Source organism: Mesoplodon mirus, assembly GCF_964341445.2.
Source record: "Mesoplodon mirus genome assembly, chromosome: 11".
Taxonomy (NCBI): Eukaryota; Metazoa; Chordata; class Mammalia; order Artiodactyla; family Ziphiidae; genus Mesoplodon; species Mesoplodon mirus.
Genome location: NC_138987.1, coordinates 41,787,794 through 41,809,836, shown reverse-complemented (window position 1 = coordinate 41,809,836; position 22,043 = coordinate 41,787,794). Strand labels below are relative to the sequence as shown.

The 22,043-nt window shown below is 54.9% G+C and overlaps 1 protein-coding gene across 2 annotated transcripts in view; it reads right to left on the bottom strand.

Moving 5' to 3' along the window:
* Window positions 1-22,043, bottom strand: part of FBLN1 (fibulin 1) — a 77,679-nt gene that overhangs the window by 15,496 nt on the left and 40,140 nt on the right. Inside the window, exons 13-16 of one of the 2 annotated variants that reach the window (XM_082634862.1) lie at window positions 20,915-21,046; window positions 19,020-19,143; window positions 5,032-5,174; window positions 2,835-2,966 (exon numbers count right to left, since the gene is read on the bottom strand). In XM_082634862.1, coding sequence (XP_082490988.1) covers window positions 2,835-2,966; window positions 5,032-5,174; window positions 19,020-19,143; window positions 20,915-21,046 — 531 coding nt within the window. Of the gene's footprint in view, window positions 1-2,834; window positions 2,967-5,031; window positions 5,175-12,233; window positions 12,687-19,019; window positions 19,144-20,914; window positions 21,047-22,043 lie in introns of those variants that run through there. The other variant, XM_082634863.1, reaches the window with a different exon arrangement.

The window sequence follows — 22,043 nt, the reverse complement described above, 5'->3', positions numbered from 1 at the left end:
TCGGTAACTTTGCCCAAGTCAACAGCAGCTGTCCACAGGCTCCAGCTCTGGGTGTCTGGGGAAGACTGGGCTCTAGGCCTGCTCTGCCCCCAGCACCGGGGGGCCTCGGACAAGCCTCCTGCCCTTTCTGGCCATCGCTCCCTCATCTGTTAACAAGTCTGCAAACAACCCGGGCCCTGTGGTTTTTCCATCGCTCAGTCTCAGGCAGTCATTTACTCTCCTCCCTCCTTTGCCCAAGGGAGATGATCACAGCCCCCGAGGCATCTGTAAGGACCCAGCAGGGATGCGGGGGTGAGCGTGCCCAGCGGTGGTTCCCAGGGCTGCTCAGACTGGTCTCAAGTCCATCGCAGGTGGACAGGCCTGTGTCCAGGGCCAGCGTGTGCCAGGGTGGCTACCCCCAGAGCCCAGAAGCTCCCGGGGGGCACAGAAGCTATTTGGTGCATTAGAGGAGCAGGAAGGAGGTGGGGATAAGGAAGCCCAGGGAAGAGACCCCAAGCAGAGAAACAAGGCAGCAACCGGTGGGTATAGAGACCAGAGCCCAGCACAGCCTGGGTCCCACCTCAGTGAGACCCTGCCCCCTCTGGCTTTGGTCCTCCACCTGGGAGAGGGCATCGGTAGACTCCAGGGGCCCAACCGGACGGGACGTCCTGCCAATGTCCTGAGAAGTTGAAGAGGCCGGGCCTACCCAGGAGGCCGGACCACAGGCAGGATGAATTCCCAAGGGCCAGCCTGGGCACCCCCCCAACACACACCCAGCACCAGAATCCAAACACCGGGGCCCACATGATGAAGCTCAGTGAGGAGAGGCTGCTCTGCCTCTGCGGCCTGGGCCTCGCCTCTCACACCAGGGGTCTGTCCTGTTCCCCACCCTACCCCGAGTCACCCTGGGAAGACCAGCCAGCCCCCTCGCTGCTCTGGTGTCCCCCTCTGCAAAAGAAGAAGTTGGAAGAGGTGGCCTCCAGGAGCCTCCAGGCTCTGAGATGCCAGGATTTTCTGCCCCAGCAGATGGGAAGCCAAGAAATCGAGACTCCCAGGTTGGTTCTGTTTGGAGTATAGATGCAGCTAGAAAAATGTGCTGCTGAGCACCGGCTCCGGGCCCAGCCACTGCCCAGCCCCTGGCTTGGGTCACTCCAGGAAGGCTTTAGCTGGGAACTGAAGGCACAGACACCGTACAGAGCCCGCCCCCAGAGAGGCCTCAGCTGGAGAGGCTTGTCACTGTCTCTCCACCACCACGTTTTGATGATCTGTTTATGCGCCGCACACCTCCTCCCACCCCGGTGGAATGCAAAGCCTTTAGGGGCAGGGGCTGCATGGTATTGACCCATCTCTGTACCCACAAGGCCGGGCCCAGGGCCCGGTACAGGGCGGGCTTGGGAAGAATGCAGAAATGCAAAGAATGAATGAGTGCTTCGGAAGGTTCTGATTCCAACTCCTGTGGTTCCAAGAGCTGTGAACTGCCCCGGGGTGGGCTGCCCCCGGGTGGGCTGTGTTGCAGCCACACCTGCAGGCCCAGCGTCAAGCACAGGGCTGGCCCAAGGTGGGCTTCTGTGGGCAAGTTGACCCTACTTCCTGCTGTCTGCCCTCATCCCCAGGCTCCCGAAGGTCCCTTAAATGTCTCTTCACCTAACGATGGGGGAAACTGAGGCCCAGGGTGGGCAGTGACTGAAGCGCAAGCGGCAAGTTTTAAGCCTGCTGACAACCAAACTGCACGACCTCCCCTCGGAATCCCAGTGAGCTAATGTACCATTAATTGTAATTAACTAATTATTCCTGCTGCCAACTAGCGGAGGAGGAGCCAGGGGTGGGGGCCCCCCAGATGACTCAGTCACGTTTACAACATGCAAACCCACTTAAGAGCTTGTAAAGTCGCTATAGATGGTTCTTTGGCAACAGGGGAATGACCATTCCCTATCTTCAGCTACAGCTCGACAACGGTCGTGGCTGGGAGGCTAGGGGACCGGGGTTCTGAGATCCAACAGCGCCACCTACAGACCATGTTCCAAAATGCTCGGCTCCGGGACCAGCCGAGTGGGCGCTCAAGACCTCACAAAATCCAGGGCCTAAGAGACCACGAGGCCCACTCCTGCCCACCCCATTCACGACGAGGAAACGGAGGCCTAGGCGAGGATAGGCCTAGCCCTCAGTTGCTCAGTTGCTTTGAAAATGCGAGTCTAAATTTAAGTCCAAAGTGGCAGATGTGATGGTTTTCATTCTCCATGAATTTGAAGTCTTTAAAGCGTGACAGTTCAGGAGAGGCACCGTGAACAGCTTCCCAGACGCACCCGCTTCTGCTTCGCCCCCTCCCGGCCAGCCCTCCATCGGCGCTGAATCTCGGGGTGTGTGTATGTGGGGGGGGCTGTACGTGCGTCTTGATGTGACCTCGGTCCTCCTACCCAATGACACGCAGGAGGGGACAAGACTGGACACCCTGCAAGGCGAGCCCGGTCCTGACGCCCGTTAGCTATTCCTCTGTTGCACCATAAGAATAAAGATCATATCAGCTCCCAAGATGGGGCAGCTGTGCCGAGCCTCCGGACTAGCACTTTACCTGTGTGACCTTGTCTGAAATCCACGTTTGTGAGACGCAGAGACCTAGTTAATCCACCCTTTGTAGGTCGGGAGACAGCCCCCAGGGGTCTCCCCGAGAGCTGGCGGCTCCACCACCCTGGATGCTCCTCACACTGTGATTGGCTGGGGGGGCGGTTTCCAGCTGGGCCCTGAAGGACCAGGGGACTCAGATGGGAGCCGGGCTGGTTCCCAACAGGCCTCGGCTAAGCCACTGGCTGGAAGGACGAGGGGGCGTCTAGGTGGACCTGCCGTCTCCGGCCACTCACCCACGGTCATGCCGTCCATGTAGCGCTTGATGATATCGAAGGAGTCGCGGAGGTTCCCATCTGTTATGTCGAAGATGATGTCAGCGTGGTTGGCAGGATACGCGGGTGTGATGGCCCGGAGGAAGATGATCTCTGCAGAGAGAAGCACGGCATGGAGAGTGTGCAGCGCTGGGCCCCGTGACCCCAGAAATGCCCCCCCCAGGCAATGAGGACCCAACATGAGGGACCCCCTGCATGGAGAAGGTGGAGGGCCCCTCAGGGGCCCTAGATCATAGCCTGTCCCCCCTTCTCATCAACGGGGAAGCTGAGGCCTGGAGAGCCTGCAAGTCTTCCCTGAAGTCATGGAGCTGATGAGCAGTAGGGCCGGTGCTAGGAAGGAACTGGTGATGATTCAGGAGTCCCCCTGACGCTGGGAAGACGGGGAAGTGGGGTGGATGACGGGATATGGGCGAGAGGTCAGAAAGGGCAAGGGAGCAGGCTGGTGCCCTGCCCCACAGTGATGTGGGGCAGAAGCCACTTCTCAGGCTGGGCCGGGCAGTTTGGTGGCTGTATCCGTCTCCCGGGCCACCTGACATGAAGCCGGCAGCCTGCCCTGGGCGGAGAGCGCGAGGCCCCGATTTACCCCCACTCTGTGTTATCTCGGGTGGTGGGGGGAATGTCCTCTCTCTCTGGGCCTCAGTTTCCTCATCTGTAAAGTGAATGAGGCAGCCCTCCAGGGCCTATCAAGGGTCCTCTCAACGCTAATGGTCAAGGTCTGGACTGCCTGGGCCCAAGACGCTGACAGGTATCTCTAACCACACCCAGCTCCCGCTAGAACAAAATTATGGATCAGCACTGGCCAGGAGGCCACAAAACCGGCCATTAGGGATTTGGGAAGGATTTGTGGTTTGGTGGAACCCGTCATTCTGCACAAGGCAAACAGCAGTCAGTGATTTTCTCCGACCCAAGTCTGCGCACCCTGCGAAGATTCTGTGCCTCCCCTTTTCTAGAGGGATGAGTGGGCAGGTGGGGCAAGGGCCACCGGCTCCCGCAGGCAAGCACGTCCCTGGGTTGCCTCTGGTGCCCTCCCACCCCCGTGGCCAGGCTCTACGCTCCGGCATGTGCACCTGCATTACCCCCCAGGACCCCATTGCCGTGTGTAAACACAAGGCAAACTGTCCGTCGTCCCTGAGATGGTCAGAGGGCTCTTTCTCATCACTATGTCCCAGAGCCTGGCCCGAGTCTGACACATAGGACGCTCAGTCGACGTTTACGGAGTGAATCCTCATGGCGAGCTCCTCTGAAGGCCTCCACAGAGGGAGGCGGCATCTGGAGACCACACCAGCCCTGGCACGTGGGCTGCACACCCCGAAGCAAGGCATACGGAGCAGCACCCCGTCCACAGCCCTCTGCCAGGTGCAAGGAGCCCGCTGCCTTGGGCCTACCTGTGTGAGAAGGGGGCTGTGATGGCAGGTCTACACTGCAGGCCAGGAGCTGCCTGGGGGCAGGGCACACTGACTGCTTTACTGCTGGGCTCCCTGGAGCTGGTCTGGCCGCACCAGCCCATCTGCCCCTCGGTCTCCAGGATGATGCTTCTGTACGCAAACAGCATCAGTCCCAACCCTCTACTGGCTCCCAAAGCCTAGGAGTTGAAGCCCCAACTCCAAGTGTAGCCTCCTGCTCTCACCCTTTCAGCCCCTCTCTTGCTAAGCCATCCACCACTCCAGCCAGAAAAACTTGGCTTTGTTCCTCAAAGGTCTACACTCCCCACTCACCTCCAGACGTTTCCAGAGGTTCTGCTCTGCCCTCCTCTCTCCGTGTTCCCCACTTTCACTAAGTTGCCTCCTACTGACCCCTCAGGACCCAGAGTGGAGTCACTGCCTCCTGGAGGCCCCCACAGCCCAGCGCTTGGCACAGAATCAACACTTGATAGCTATTTGTTGAACAACTGTAACCCCTAAGAAGAGGCCCCCGAACTGAGAGCTGGGAATGGGCTGGAATGGTACCACCATGTAGTCTGGGGACACGGAGGAGATGCAGAGGCAGGGAGGGGTCTGCATTCCAAACCCCAAACCCACATCCCACCAAGGAGTGGCTCCTGCAGGCCAAGCTCTCAACTCCAGTAAGGGGGCTGCCTGGCAAGGAAGCTCCTCCAGACGATGGCCTCCCCCGGGACCCCTACGCCGGTTCCAAGCCGTGGGAGCGCCCGGCCACTCACCTTCGGGGCGGGTGAACTCGCGGAAGGTGGGCAGCGACACGACAGTGTGGGAGACGGTGTGCACTGGGTCCAGCACGCAGGTGACGTCATTGGGGCGGCAGGACTTGATGCAGCGGACGGTGTCTGTCTTCTCTTGGCGGAGCCTGAGGGGAACCACAGCACAAGAAGCGATGGGAAAGGTGGAACCAGCACTCCCACAGAGACCGGGGTCCGGGGAGGAGAAGCAGGTGGCCGGGCGGGACCACCTGTCCCAGAGATGGCTCCGCCGGAGACCCGCACTGGCCTCCGCAGCCCGGCTGCTCCGAGGGGATGCTTCTCTGCCCTTGCTGCAAACTGGACCAGAACCCAAACCCCCGAGACACGCCCCAGTTTCCATCTGTCCCAGCTGGGATAAGCAAAGCTTTGCTATTTGCCAACTATACGAACTGAGCTTCGGTTTCTACAACTGCAAATCACATTCATTCATTCACTTGCTCAACAAGTGTGTTTTGAGCATCTGCTGGGTGTCAGGCACCAGGGACACCAAAGCAAACAAGGGAGACAGGGTCCGGCTTTCCCGGGGCCCCGGGTCGGGGGGTTGCAGCGGTAATAAATGAGGGAGCATAGGTAAAGCACCCAGCTTGGTGCCCAGCACAAAGCGGTCAAATCTCCAGTGTCACACGATGGACGGAGAGGAAGGAAAAGGGGCCCAAGTTTGTTACAGGTCTAACCATATTTTTAAAACCTCTTTATCATAAAATAAAACACAAATGCAAGAGCTACACAAAACAAAGGTACCATTGAATGAGTATTATAAGGCAAACCACTTTATAGTCAGCACCCATGTCAAGAAAGAGAGCTTCACCTGCCACCTGAGGCGCCTTCGTGGGCCCCAGACCCATCTCAACCCCCTCGTGTGTCCCCAAAGTAACTCCTGTCCTGACTATCCTAGCAATCACTTACCTGGGTTCCTTTACATCTGTGTCATATAAGTGTGCATCTCAAGACACTATCATTTAAACTTGTCCATTAAAAAATTTTTGTTATATCTTTCTTTTTTTATTTATTTGGCTGCGCTGGGTCTTAGTTGCAGCACATGGGATCTTTGTTGCAGCATGCGGGTTCTTAGCTGCAGCATGCGGGCTCTTAGTCGTGGCATGAGGGACCTAGTTCCCTGACCAGGGATCGAACCCGGGCCCCCTGCATTGGGAGCGTGGAGCCTTACCCACTGGACCACCAGGGAAGTCCCTGTTATATCTTTCTAAAGTCCTTTTTAACCTTCAGGTTTCCTCTCCATTCCTTCACTCTCCATACAGTTTACCTGTTAGGAAAGCAAAGCATCTGAGCTATGGAGCTTCCATAGCTTCTGGACTTGCTGACTGCATCCTCACGGTGCAGCCCAGTGTGTTCCCCTGTCCTCTGCATTCCCTGCCCATTGGCAGCCGGATCCAGACGCCTGATCAGATGCAGACCCAGGTCCTTTAGCGAAATGACAGGTGGTGGTGTGTCTTCCATCGGAGGCATGTGGTGTCTGGTCATCTCCTTTCTGTGACGTTAGCAGCTGCTGATGCTCAGGGTCCAGATCCACTGATTCATCGGGGATGGCACAATGCTGTGGTCCGAGTCTATAATTTCTTTTTCACTTGTTAGTTTGAATACTTCTGTAAAGAGATGCTTCCCCTCATACACTATCTTGTTACCAGGGGGTATAGTTCATGGAGGAAAAGCAAGATTAATGCTTGATTCTTTCTTCGTGTTGACCTGTTTTCAGGATAATGAACTAGCAATCATCATCCAGAGGTTATCAGTTGATTTTTTTAAAATATCAGTATGAACTCATAGATTTAAACTATTTGATGGATTTCAACCTGTTGCAATTATTATCCTTTACTGGAGCTCAAGTTTTCCCATCTTTGGCCAGAGGGTAAATCGGGTTGGCTCCCAAGTCCTTTTGACCTGGCCCCAGGAATCTCTGATGGTTCTCTTGCTGTCTGGCTTGACAAGGCAGTCCAGCCTCATCTTACACTTTTACTGCCCCAGCTATTTCTCCAAGAAGTGTTGGGTTTGTTTTTTGTTTTGTTTTGTTTTTTAGTAGAAAATGGTATTTCAAGACCACAATCTGGATACCAGGAATGCTCAGTCCTACTGAGTTGGTCATTGTTTCTAAGCTTCTTCAGTGGACATTTTTAAAGATAAACTACATCATGAGTTCATACTGATATTTACAATTCAAAACAAGAACCACATAGTTTTTTACTTAATCTCTTCTATGTACCAAAGGAATCTCCTTTTTTCCATATCAAAATCCTCGTTCTTAAGAACACAGAAGATGATAGAATAGTCCATACTTATTTATTTAGTATATTTCATATTTAACCCAGTACTCTCAGAATAACAATACTAAAATTACTACCACTAACATAATTAATTAGAATAATTTTTTTTGGATATGTTCTCCCTATTCTACCTACAATTTTTAAATAGATGTGCTATTTCTACATTGTCTGAGCCATTTCTTTCCTTTTTTTTTTTCTTTTTTTGCCACACTGCGTGGCATGCCGGATCTTAGTTCCCTGACCAAGGATCGAACCCACGCCACCTGCGGTGGAAGCGCGGAGTCTTAACTAGACCGCCAGGGAAGTCCCTATACTTCCCTTTTTTCTTACTGCGCTCGTTTAGTTGTAGTTCTATGAGTAACTATGTTTAGTGCTTGCATGTCGACAATTTCGCGTGTTGATAATAGTTTGTGCCCTTTGTACAGGAAAGTCCATTTTGTTGGGTATAAAATCCTTGGCTTACATTTTCTTGAATATCCTAAGTATTCATTTCCTTCTGGCATAAGTGTTGCTGTGAAGAAGTCTGATGATAATATAATTTTTTTCCCATATAAGTCACTTGCTGTTCTTGCCCAAAGGCACAGGGATTTTTCTGTTTTCTCTGTCTTGGTGATGGTTGCTCAGAGTCAATATCTTTAGGTATGTTGGGTGTTCTTTCAATATGGAATTTCAAATCTTTTTCTTAAAATTTCTGTAAAGTTTCTTGAGTTATCATTTTTAGTATTTATTGCTCCCCTCCCTTGTTTTGGGTTAGTTCTTTGGAGATTTCTATTATCTGTATGTTGGATCTTCTTTGCCTATCTTTAACATCTGTCACTTTCTCTTCAAGCCTTTTCATCTCTTTTGTTATTCATTTTTCAATTTATAAAATTTTTCTTCAACTTCTCCTTAAGTATTTATTTCTAAAATTGCTTTCTGCTTTAATTTTAAATTATTTCTTGAGTTCCATCACTTCATTTCTTGTTTTTTCCTAATTCTGGCTTACATTTTTCCTTCATTTTTGGTAATTTTCTCAATCCTTTTAGTTTGTTTTGATATAGGCTACAGTTTTGATCTAGTCTGTGAGCATATCTTCCTGGTGTACTTTCATTACCCAGAAGGATATCATTCTGTTCTTAATTCTCTTTTTTCCTGCAATATCTTTTATGAGATTTAACCCGGATACTTTTGAGTTGATCATTTTTATGTGAAATTAGTTTTCCTGAAATTTGAGAAAGAGGCGTGGTTCACAGTGGTTTTTCAGACCTCATTGATGTCGCTGCTGGACAGTTGCACACATCACTTCATTTAACCTTCACAGCTTTTTCCTCTACACCACACTGCCTCCTTCCTTAGCTAATAAAATGCTTTGTTTTTCACTTGGGAATTTTAGAATGGGGCTGGTATGCAGGGCTTTCTGGGAAGAGGCTAGGGTAGCAAGCTGAGGAGCACTGACTCATCCCGGTATCCTGCCCCCTTCACAGCATGGGGCTGCACTTCTGAGAGCAGACTCCAGAGCCAGGCTGCCTGGGTTTGAACCCCGGGCCCACCTTACATCAGCATTGGGACTATGGGCAAGTTACTTAACCTCTCTCTCCCCGATGTCTTCATTGTGAAATGAGGGTCATAACAGCACTTTCCTCACAAGGCTCTGTGAGGGTTAGTTAAGTGCTTGGCACAGTGCCTGGCTCACAGAAAGCAGTGTCTAGGTGTTAGCTGTCATAGTTGTTATTATTTTCATCAGTATAATAATGATAATCATAGTTATTATCCTCCACCCTTGGGAGCTTGGTTTAGTACAGTGAGTCAAAAGGATGGGAGTTCCCATGGGAATTCCCTGGCGGTCCAGTGGTTAGGACTCTGCACTTTCACTGCCAAGGGTGCAGGTTCAATCCCTGGTCGGGGAACTAAGATCCCACAAGTCACAAAGCACACTGTGCTTTTTGGCACAGCCCCCCCCAAAAAAAGTGCACACGCAGGTCCAGGAGTCGGAAGTGATGGCAGCTCTACAAACCCTCTGAACTTTTATTCCCCGTTTAAATCAAGATCCAAATGAACACTCAAGTACCTTCCAATGAGGGGAGAAACCAACACTTATTAACTGCCTACCACATGCCAGACACTGCCTCGTGTGTAAGTAACTTCACGTAATGTTCAAAATAATCCAGGAAGTGGGCCTTGAAGCTCTGAAAGGCAAATGACTTATCCGAGGTCACAGAACTAGTAAATGGCAAGGAGGATATTAAAACTCTTGTGTTTTTGTTTGTTTGGTTGGTTGGCTGGCTTGGTTTGTTTTTTCTGCACTGTGTGATCTCAGCAGGATGATCCAGGAATACTGCTAAGTGGCCTCAAGGAACTGCAGGGAGGTGAGCAGGCAGGTAATTCAGATATCATCCCCACATGTGCACTCAGGTACACACAGAGAAACATCAGAGGTGTCCTAAAATGGAACAGGCCACCTTAAGAGGCAGGGAGTTCCACAAACAAGGGCGAGTGCAAACAAAGCTGGATAGTCAGTTGGTGGGAATGTTGTAGAGGGGATTCTGGCTTCTAAAGCCCCCAAGAATTTTCCCCCCATCTTAACACTCCTTTGCGAAAAGTGCTTCTCTGGCCTGAATAATCTGGACCATGATAACAGAATAACTGAATACATGATGAATCCCTGCTGTGTCTTGCTGATTTCACAGAAGAGGTGATATTTGAACTAAACCTTGAAAATACTATCCACCCATCCATCATCCATCCATCCATCCATCCATCCATCCATCCATGTTTATTCGGATGTTTACTGAGCTCCTTCCACAGGCCAGACATTCTGAAAGTGTAGAGAACACAGATACAATCCCTGCCTTCAAAAAGGCCCAGAGAAGTGGGGACAGTAAAAAGTAACGATAGGGTAACTGCTCTGATGGAGTACGCCCGGTGCTAGAAGAGCTCAGATTCAGGAGAGGTTTCACTGAGGACGTGACTTCAGGGAGAATGGCAGTTTGCAGGAGGATGGCATGGCACATGCTAAAGCCTGGAGAAAGTGCACGCAGAGAAGGACAAGAGCCCTGCGTGAGTGGAACACAAGCAAGGGGGTGAGCTAGAGCAGGGAGCGAGAGGGAGATGTAGCTGAAAAGATGGGCAGAGGCTGGAGTAGGCAGGGCCTCGAATGCCATTCCAAGGGAGTTGGGCTTCATCTGCTAGTGAAAGAATCATAGAAGTTTCTAAAGAGGGGAGGGACATAACCAGACTGGTCCTTCAGAGAGGTCCTCTGGCTTCAGCTTGGAAGATAGACTGGGAGCCAGTCCAGACCAGAGATGCTCAGAGAGGGGTCTGGGAGACAGTGGGGGCTTGAAGATGAATGGCTAGGAGCATGTGTGTGCTCCCATGGCGAGTTAACCGCAGCCTCTGTCATAGGGCACTGGGCATAGTGTTAACTGTATACCTGTCCTCTCCACTAGACAGCAAGGTGGGCCCCTTCCCCACTTTCCTTCCATGTACTTGTAGGAAGGACCTTAGGATCCTCCAGTAACCTTTACTTGATTCCTCTTGACATTCTGCCTTCCCTTCACATTTCTGCTTGAAAACGTCGCCAGCAGCCACAGAAATGCTAGACGTGTAAAGCAATGTTGGCAGGAAGTCATCCATTCCCTCAACAGACAGGGGTAGAGCACCTACTGTGTGCTAGGCCCTGCCAGGAGCTAGCGACATGGCACTGAATGAGACAGACTTGGTCCCTGCCTTCACGGAGCCTTCTGGATGGTGGGGAAGACAAAAGTAAAACAGATAAATAGGAATTGCAAACTGTGATGAGCATCACAAAGGCGGTGTTATGAGAAAGACTGACAGAAGAACATAACCAAAGGATGTCAAGGGAGGCCCAGCTGAGATAGGAACATATAGGCTGAGGTTTAACCAACATTCAGGCCAAGAGTGCAAAAGCATGTGCAAAGGGCCTGAGGCAGCAAAGAGCTGGGCAGTGTGGCTCCAGGGAGGTGAGCGAAGGGAGAACAATTTGAGTCAGGGTGGAGATGGACATTAGCACTAAATGACGCAGGGCCTTTAGAGGCAGGTTGGGGACTTGGCTGGGATCATGGTGGAAGAGTCAAAGCTGTGTAGTCAGCAAACCGAGGTTCCCATACCCACTGTGTGATCTTGGGCAAATCACCTGCCCCCTCTGAGTCTCTCTTGGGATGAAACACCTGCCCCACAGGATGGGAAGTAACGCATATGAAGGACCTGACGCTGGCTTAGGGGTTCCCACGAGCGGCACATTCATCGTGCTGTCCTTTGCCTCTTCCTGGTACAAAGCTGAGAACCTTCTTGGAGGGAACCGACCTCACTTAGGTAAGGGCTGCATCCAAGATGCTGCGATTGCATTCAGTGTTTTTCCACAAGTTTGGGCTTCCCATCAAGACAAACAGAAAGGGAGGTTTGAGTCTCATGATAGAGCTTTTTTTGCCTCGGTTAAAGGCTCAGCTCCTGGTGACACAGTAAGGAAACGAAGCTGGGGCCAATACACCTGGCTCCTGGGCCCGGCTCTACCACAAATGGCCCACGTCGCCTTGGCCAAGTCCCTCCCTTTCTCTGGGCCTCAGTGTCCACATCTGTGAAGTGAGAGGGGACGGAGGTCAATCAACCCTGGGGGCCTTCGTCACCTCGTCCTCTGGGCTAAACACAAGCGGAGGAGAGAGAATCATGTCAAACGAAACACCCGAGCCTCTTTCTCTCCGGGCCTGGGCTCCCTGGCGGTGTGGACTGTGAGTCCCACTAACGGGGGCTCCTGGGCACACACTCCTCACGGAAAGCACTCCGTGGTCACCCTTGGGGGCGCCAGGCGTTGCTCGGCTCCACCCTCCCCACCAGGGACAAGCAGCACAGAGACACCCGACCACGCCAAATAAAACCAAGGCACGCCAGCCATGCTGTGTGGGAGCGCCCGCTGAACCTTTATTCGGATCCCGGAGGGGAGGGTGAGGAAAGCAACAAGAGGGGCCCCCCCCACGGCCCAAAGCGCGTGCTCAGAGCTCTGCGGACACAAAGATGTAAAGCTTGGCCACAAAGGAGCTGACGGTGCCGTGGCGAGAGAGCTCCATCCGGACGGTCAGGAGCAAGTCCCTGGGCTCGGGGACGGGTTTGGTGAGGGCCACCACCCCACTGTGGTGGCTCACCTTCCGGGTCGTGAAAAAGCCCTCCTCGTTGCCGCCGGTGATGGCCAGCTGCATGCTGTCCCCGGGGACGGCACTGGAGGGGCCCATGCGGAAAACCACGGCGGGCACTTGGATGTTGGTGGGGAAAGAGAGGTGGTAGTAGGTTATTCGCAGAGGCAGCTTGGGGCACTCCTGATTCTCATGGCAAGGCAAGCGCTCGCAGCGGCTGCAAGAAAAGTGGACAGAGAGAAAGAAGAGGGTTAGGGCCCATTCAGCAAGCGGAGAAACAACAGAGCGTGGGGGCGGGGAAGCAGGGGCTCGCTGGGCGGGGCCTCCCGCCGCCCCTCTGGCCAATCAGCCAACGGGTAGAGCACCCCTCACTCACCTGTGGGAGGTGCCGGGGACCTCCTGGCCGCGGGCTCAGGCACTAGCCTCTTCCAACACCCTCAGGGGGCGCTGGGTGGCTGGGGTCAAGGGTCGTGCCTGGAGCGAGGCGTGTCCCCTTCTCACTGGCAGAGCCCCACCCCGGGCTGTCCTCACCAGGCACACCCTGCCCTCCGAGTGTCGTCCAGGCTCCTGGATCCTCACCCAGATAGTGGTCAGGGCGACACAGGGCTCCTGAGCGGGTCTCGGAGACGACCCCGAAGTGAGCATCTGCACGCCGGCAAGCATGGCTGCTGCCGTTTACAGAGCGCACGGCTACTCGCCATCACGCCTCCGCTACTGTGATCCCACCGCACGGGGATGGGGGGTTGAGGGCCATTTTTCAGATGAGGAAACTGAGGCTGAAAGAGTCAGTGGCCTTCCTGAGGTCACAGAGTGTGTGAGGAAGCTAGATTTGTGCTCAGGCAGTGAGGGCTATTCCCCGTCTTCCCTCACTAAGCGCTCTGCTCTAGGCCCAGTTCCCTGTCTGTGCCCACAGGGCCAACCAGGGCTTGAGACGGAGATGGAGAGATGTTCTAACTTCCGGTGACAGGATGCAGACAGGATCTAACTTCCTGTACAAGGATGGAAACAGGTTCTAACCTACTGTCACAGGACGGGGACAGGTTCTAACATCCTGTGACAGGACAGGGACAGGTTCTAACGTCCTGTGACAGGACGGGGACAGGTTCTAACGTCCTGTGACAGGACGGGGACAGGTTCTAACGTCCTGTGACAGGACGGGGACAGGTTCTAACGTCCTGTGACAGGATGGGGACAGGTTCTAACTTCCTGTGAGATGATAAGAACAGGGCCTATCTTCTGCCTCCTGAACTCCAGGCCCATCACACCCTGAAGGCAACTGCCTTCAAGCAGAGCCAAGGTGCAGAGCCCTGCAGGACTTGACAGGGCACGTCCCAGGAAGTTCTGCCATCTGGACTGTGTTTGGATTCTCCAACCATGAGCACCTACTGTCCTAGTCTTCTATCATGCCTCCATTTCAACTTTTTTAGTTTCCATGCCTCTTGTTAGGTGACTAGGACTTATTTACACTTGGCATTTATTGTGAGCGCTGTCTCTTTTTACATCCTATGTCCAGGATGTAAAATCCTTTCTTGTAGTTGGATATTTACCATTCTGAGCTCTTAGAAAGGGCAGCCCTGGGAATGAGCTCCATGCTAGTAAAGGTGTGTGAGGATCAGGAACACTGAAGAGGAGGGGTCTGCATGGGAGGGGGCCCAGAGGCAGGGGGGAGGAGGAAGGAAGGCGGGCATGGGTGCTGCTCAGGGGCAGCCCCTCCCCCAGAGACACCCAGGTCCAGGCCAAATGGGAGGGTGCCAGGTGACTGTGGAGAAACTGAGGGACGGGGCCTGGCCTCGTGCTGGGTACATCGGGGTTTCTCCTTCCCCAAGCTCATCTCATTGTCCCACCCGGTTCTCCTTATTCTACTGACAAAGCTCGGTGAGGACATGTAATTTGTCCATGACTCCACAGTCTGTACTAAATGCCAGAAGCAAAGTGCGCCTGTCTCACTTCAAAGCCTGTGTGTACACACACACACACACACACAGAAACACACACACACACACACACACACACACACACACGGCCCAGCTGCTTCAGGAAGGGCCTGGTGGATCTGGCCAGCAGGTGGCGCCAGGGTCCCCTTCATGTGCGTTAAGTTTTCCCACGTTTCCCATATCCAAGGCCAGGATTTTGATTCGCCAGAGGATTAACCCGGCATGGGTGGAAGGCAGGGAACATGAGGTGTGCGTGAAGTCCTGGTATCACACACCAGAGAGCTGGATACTCCTTCCTCCTCAATGGTCTCCACCCACCCCCAACCCCACAGGGTCACCAAGCAGAGCCCCCAAGTCCTTCCTCACTCTGGGCCTTTCTGGGCCTGGCTCCTTTCAGACTGCTTGCTTCCCAAGGGTGGGGCTGTGGCTCTCTGGCTTCATCTCCAGTACCAGCTCGACACCTACATGCTTTCTACCTGCACACGAGTAAATACGGGCCTGATTTTCCTGGTCAGTTCCAACATCAATTATCCTATCCCGCTCTCCCCCATACTTGCTGAAACATCTCAGAAAGCATAACCACTGCCTCTGGCAAACTGCCTGTCAGCCTGGGGACGGCAGCGACGTCTTTGTTAGCCGGTATGTCTAGACAGAGGAGAGGTCATCGCCACTACATCTGTTACGGAGCAGAGGAGGCCCGGACCTCCGGGACCACACACCTTGGTTTCCATCTCGACCCGCATGAGAGAACAATGTGCCCCGATTTTTCAGTTCAACGAATTTGATCGGGACCCCCCAAGTTCCATGAAAATGCAATTATTGAAGGCCACCACACGCCAGAGAAAAAAGGTCCTCAAGGCCAGTCCCTTCTCTCGGGAGGCATGGCCATTCTGGCCGCCCCCCAGGCTGTCTGATGCTCGCAGCCGTCCCTGCTGGCAGTTCCCTGACTTTCAGGCTCCTGATATTCTGGACACAAGCCCCAGGAACTGGCCGGGGCAGGGCCTCACCCGCTCTGTCCACCCGCATTACTGCCTGGGACCGAACAGCTGTGCCAGTCAAGGCTGCCCAGCCTCGCTCTGGCTTCCGAGACCCCGGGTCTCAGGGGGCTGCCCCGCCGAGGGGGTAAAGAGGATGTTTTCGGTCCCACCCCAGGCTCTGGGACACTGAACATTCCTCCTGTGGGGAGGAGGAAATTGTGTGTTCAGGATCTTAACAGCCTGATCAGTCCGTGAGGCCCAGCCCTGTGGTTTGCGGCCCAGCCTGCTGGGTCATGTTCCAGTTACCACTGGCCAGAAGGAGGCTGTGTGGAGAGAGGGAAGGCTGAGGCCCAGAGACAGAAAGACAAAGAGACACAGAGAGAGAGAGAGAGAGACTCAAACCTTGCCTGTAAAGGCCCCCTTAATGTTAACCACAGAAGTGCCAGTTACTGGGTCCTTCCTAAAGCAGCCTTTTTGAATTTTACAAATTGCTTTCTGAAGGTCAGATAGTAAATTCTTTAAGAGGATTTTTGTGGAGAAGGAAAAGTGCTGTAAAGTAGAAAACTCCAATCTGAGGGGTCTGCAGTGCTGAGAGAGGGTCGGCCCCTCCTCACCTGGAGCTCCGGCCTGTGTCCTGCCCACGTCGGTCTACATCCCGTCACTGTGCTCACCCTAAGCTAGCGGTGCTCCTGTGGTCCCAGAGTAACCCCCCCAACTGGGACGAGGCAACCAGGATGAGACCCCCTATGGCCCCTCAACTTGGGATTCCAGGCCCAGCCCTCACTGCCTGTGCCTGACGCTGGGCTCCTGGCTGGTCCATGATTTCTCAACAGGGTTAACAAAGGAGAAATTGTAACTAGACAGATTCCCATGGGCAGCAGGCACGGCCCCAAGACCACACAGCCCTTCAGGAACCCATGTCTTGTCTTCCTATCTAAGGGCTGAGCGACCCTAGACCTGCCAGTCACACAGTCAGCCCACAGGCACACAGTCAGCAGAAGAGCAAGGGCTGAAGAGTTGCTCTGAGGAACCTCTGGATTCTGAGGACGAGAACAGGGTGGCCAGTTGTCATCCTCCTCACCACCACTGTTGTCTGGGTACCAATGCTGGCCGCGGGCTGGGCACGTGGAGCGTTACTGCCAATCCTCATTAATCCTCCAGGCACTGACAAGCAGGTATTACAGAGGCAAAAAGGGCCCTTGGGTGACCAAGACCCAAGGTCATGGCACTGAGGAACAGGAGAGCCAGGCCCGGAAGCCAGGATGGGACCCAGCCCTGGTTCCTTCTTCCTCCGGGCAGCCTCCCAGGCCATGCCCCAACCTGGACACCAGGGCCCACCTTCCCTCCATCCATAAATACTGGCAGTAAAACATGCCTTGGGATGCCTATCCACACCCCCCAGGGCTGAACTCAGAGCAAGCGGTATGGAGGTGGCTCAGCCCCACAGTCGCAGGTCACCCTACAGGAACCCAGGAGGGCGATGTCACTGCCCCCTTTACAGCAAGAAGCTCACGGGACCTGGTCACGGTCAAGGTCACGGGGCCTGGAACGGACTGAGCTTAGGAGGCAAACCTAAGCGAGCCGGACACCAAAGCCAGATCGTTCATCTCAGTGCCAGACAGCATCTCCAAGAGGCCCGAGAACAGCCACAGGGGCTCAGTCAGGACCCTCAGGGCGGGGACCACACCTTTTCCCAGCTCCACTCGCCTCCCAGCCCCTGCTCCGGCCGCTGGGTGGCGCTGGTGAGCGGCATGTTGGTCAACGGGGCCACTGTCTTCCCTGGAGGGGCTGCTTGGAGCCTCATCCTCCCCCTCTCACCTTGACTGTGGGGAGGGGCTCACTTCCTGCCCTTTTAATACAGAGAATGACGGAACCCCCTCTTTTTCATCCCCTGGGGGGCAGGCTGAGGAACCCATGGGATGGAGACAGACCAGGCCCTGGAGCATCCATCCCTCGGTGAGCAGAGTGTGGTTCCTCGCTGAATACCCCATATTCACGGCCAGGACTCCAGGCCCCCCTGCCTACCGTGCTCCCTGCCGGAGCCGGGGGGGCCCTCCTTGGTCTCAGTACCCCTGCACTCTGCCCACTGCCATTCTGCACGTGCTCCTGTGGGGCTCAGAGCAGGGGATGGGTGGCCTCTGTGGGCCCACTGTCTGCCCAGGTGCCTGCACACAGTAGGCTCGGTGAACATTCCCCAAACAAGTAAATGACTTTTGCTGGCACTGCGGGGCGGCGAAGGATTCCACCACAAGCATCAACGCGGCGGGGGGCAGGGGGCAACTTCAGCCACAACCTCAGGACACGACGCTAGCCTGCCGGCCTGCCCACCCCCAGCTTAGGAGGCGTGAAGTCCCTGCACAGGGCAGCCTCCTCCCCTTTTGCTTTCGTGATTGTGTGTGAGTTATACATGGAGAGCCATCAGCCAGTCTTCCAGAATCCCCAGACCCAGACCCAGACAAGGGTCCTGGGAGCGAGGGAACGCAGACAGACAGCAGCGCAGCCTCAAATTAAGGACACGGGTCTTTCTTCACGGCTCAGGGGAGCACCAACACTGCCCACTTAGCTGCATAACCCACAGGCTCTTTGGAATGCTGGCAAACCCAGTTCTGGAGTGGCTTCTCCCTACCTGGCAAGCACGCCCACTGGGGAAACTGAGAGGACCTGCGGGGGGGGGCAGGAGCCGCAAGGCCGGGGGATGAACACCCCTGATGCTGGGAAGAACACTGGGGCCGTCTGAGCGTCTCCTGCTCTGGCATTCGGCCAGCAGGAGGCGGGACCAGAACAGCAAGTGGATGCTGGGGACTGGGACCCCGCCCAAGATGGCACTGACCAGGGCCAAGGACAAGAGGCCGAGTCTCCCAGGCAGCCTGGCTGTGTGCTGGCTTTGAGCACTTCCCGGGGCTGGAGGGAAGGGGTCATGCGTCCTCGTTCCTGAGATTGGCTCCCACTGTGGAGCTTTTCCTAAAACAACTGCCGGGGGCACGAAAGGAGACCCATCTGATAAAATAAGGGATGGGGTCGTGTGTGGCGAGACCAGAGGGTCCTCACTGCTCCCTGAGGAACGGGGCTCCTGGACACCCCAGCAGGATATATCCCGGTGGCCTGAGAGTGAGTGAGCTTACAGTGACATATGGACACACAGCTTCAAGCTGAGGACACAGAACCTTTCGTCCTGTTTCCACGCCGTCACTGGGTTGAAGAGAATCTGGCTTTCAGGTGGGGTCATCTAACAATGACACCCCAGCAAGTCACGTCGGCTCACCCAGAGCCATCGCTACCTTTATCTGAGTCAGAGCAGGTTCTGCCATCTGCATGTCACAGATGAGGAAACTGAGGCCCAGAGAGCTGTCCCTTGCCCAAGGCTTCACCCCGGGGAGCGAGAGGGCCGGGGTTTCTGCCTGGCTCCATGCACAAGTGGGTCTGGGAGCAGGCCTGCCGACCTTGAGCCCATATGAGGTCACTACCTTCCCTTTCTGCAACCAGTCTCATTGGCATTTAGGCGCCTGAGAACCAGGGATCCTTGAGTTTCCCAAGACCTACGTGGGAGGGCACGGCTCATTAACCACCCGCCCAGGCCGGGAGCCGGGCCCCCCAGGAAGGCCAACACAGACAGACAATCGCGGGGACCGAGGGACTTACGTGTCTGCGGAGCGGCGGTAGTTCTCGGGACACTCGAAGGCCAGGCAGCGGAAGCCGCCCTGGATGTTGAAGCAGGTCTCGTTGATGGAGCAGTTGTGGATGCCGGTCACACACTCATCAATGTCTGCAGGAGATCCCAAGGCAGCACGGTGAAGGCCAAGGCCCCCCAGCCGTCCCCATCCACAGACAGGAGAGCCCAGGCCTCCCATCAACCAGGGTCACGGGGGATCAGGCCATCCTTGCCCTCCACTGGCTGCTCTCTGGAGCAGAGCCCTGTGCCAGCATTTTTACTTATAGGAGATTATATTTAATATACCTATTATTCACAGTCCCAGGAGTAAGCATAATAATGATAACGGCAAACACTATATGACAGCCCTTAAAGTGTTTTGCAGGAAACACCTGCTTCTCATTATAATTAAATGAGGCAAGTACTGTTATTATCCTCATTTTAGGGAAGTGTCATAGGGCTTAAGTGACTGGCCTAAGGTCACACATTCTGTAAGTGGCGGAGTCGAGCTTTGAACCCAGGCAGCCAGTGCCTCTCTGAGGCTCCCAAGTTGCATCAGCCTTACCTCACGTGCCACTTGTAACATCCTAGGAGGGAATGAGCAGAAGCCACTAGCCCCATATTACAGACGAGGAAACTGAGGCTTAAAGGGATTCTATGTTGGGCCCAGCGTCCAAAGTCAGTGACTATCTGGGCTGGACCGGAACCCGGCCTGGAGCATGTCACGAGGTCACCCTGGACATGGGGAGCCGTCCCGTTCCAACTGTCCGGAGCAGCCAAATGGTGGGCCCAGGGGATGTCACCGTGCCAGAGGCATCTGTTAAGAGATGCCAAATCCTGACCATTGGTGGCAAAAACAGCCCTCCCCAATCTCAAAGGCTGAGGCTCAGGAATGTGTTTTCACTGTGTCTGGCAGGACCCCAGGCTGTGGTGAGGGCGCGTGGCCAGGTCATCTGCTTCGTCAGAAATGTGAAAACAGAGCAACTTCCATCCGGAGCTCTGGACGAGATGAGCGGGTCCCTCCCAGGAAATGCCACAGCTCCTGCCCGCCTTTGATCAAAGTCTTCAAACCTTCTTCATGACCAGAAAGGACATCTGCAGGACCCGGGCCCTCCAGAGCCTCTGGGCCACCAGCCCCATGTGGGGACTCATCCGGAGGGGCTGGACAGAGCCAACGTCTGACAGCTTCTGCGGCCATTCCCGGAGGCGAGTCCCACGCGCCCATTCCAGGGTCGCCCCTTCACAAATATCTACTTAGCACCCCCCTCAGGAACCAAATGGACGGTTACAGGACGCTGATGACCCCTGAAATGGGAGCCTAGTACAACAGGATAGATGTCGCTCGCCCCTCGTTTAGCCAACCCCCGGGCCCCCACGGCACCCTCCAGCCATAGTGTCCCTAAATACAGAGACCTCTGGGTTTTCACACACCCTGACCAGGCCCACCCCCCTCGCCCAGTGGGGATCAGCACCCCGGGACAGAGGCTTGTGCCGTCTGCTCACTGCTTTGCCCTTAACACCCAGTAGGGCCTGTGTTTGTCGAGTGACTGAACAAAAGACTAAACAGCAGTGCTATGCTATGGGGTCTTCCAGGCACTGACATCCTGTTTCCTCCACAGTGGGCATCTTCCTAAAGGCTGTCAGCCCCACTTCGGGCCCTCTTGGGGCTGCCCAGGGCAGGGTGGGAGGCTCAGAACCCCCGGCAGACAAGTGTGCCCAGGTATGGGAGACCAGGGTGCCCATGGAGCCCAGGACACACCCAGGATGCAGAGTTGTCCCCTCTCCGAACACACCCCGTCTGTGGTGTGGCTGCCAGGCCTCAGTCCCCCAACACCGCAGAGTCCCGAGCCGGCCTGAGACACCCCAGGAGTCCCACCCCGCTCACCTTGGCAGTTGCGGCCATTGGGAGCCAGCCTGTATCCGGTTGAGGGGCAGCTGCACTGGAAGCTTCCAGGGATGTTGAGACAGCGGTAGGAGCAGATGTGGCCCCCGGTGGGCAGGGCACACTCGTCGATGTCTGTGACGGCAAAGCCCACCCTCAGCATCTGTGTGGACCCCGGCTGGGCTACACCCCCCGTGGTGGGCTGAGCTGTGGCCTGGAGGGCAGCCACACAGGACAAGATGGACACGGCGCGGGGGGCCTCAAAGTGCTGCGGCTGGGGCGGCCTCAGAGACCATCACGCCATAAGGGTAAACTGAAGCCCAGAGAGGGTAAGAGCCTAGCCTAGGGCCACACAGCAAGTTCATGGTGTGAAGTGTGCACGTGGAAGGGGAGGAGGGAGACTCGGGAACCGGTGGCAGGGGGCAGTGCCCAGGGCTTCAGAATGACACACATAGAGGTGCCCTGGCTGGCTACGTCCTAATGCTGATTATTATAAATGTGCTAATAACAAACACACCTTATATAGAAACAGTAATAATCTTAACAAGAGTCATCCTTTGAGCACCTACATTGTGCCAGGCACCTATGAAGTGCTTTTGAGTCATCATTTGGATTCATCCTTTGACAACCTGGTGTGTGTGGGTTTAACCTCCATGTTACAGAGAGGATGGTCCAGGCCCAGGGAGGGGCTTTGAAAAGGCCAGAGGCGGGCTTCCCTGGTGGCGCAGTGGTTGAGAGTCCACCTGCTGATGCAGGGGACACGGGTTCGTGCCCCGGTCTGGGAGGATCCCACATGCCGCGGAGCGGCTGGGCCTGTGAGCCATGGCTGCTGAGCCTGCGCGTCTGGAGCCTACGCGTCCGGAGCCTGCGCTCCGCAACGGGAGAGGCCACAACAGTGAGAGGCCCGCGTACCACAAAAAAAAAAAAAAAGAAAAAAAAAGAAAAGGCCAGAGGCAGAGCTGTGAGTCAGAGATGTGGGCGGCCCCTGGGCCCCCTCCTCATCCGTTCCTCACCCACCACTGCCCTGCTCGAGGTCCCGGCACACATGGCGATCTCCACCGTCATGTTTCATTTTACTAAAGAAAAATCTGTGAGTGGCTTTGCACCTTTACAAACTTCACTCTCAACGATG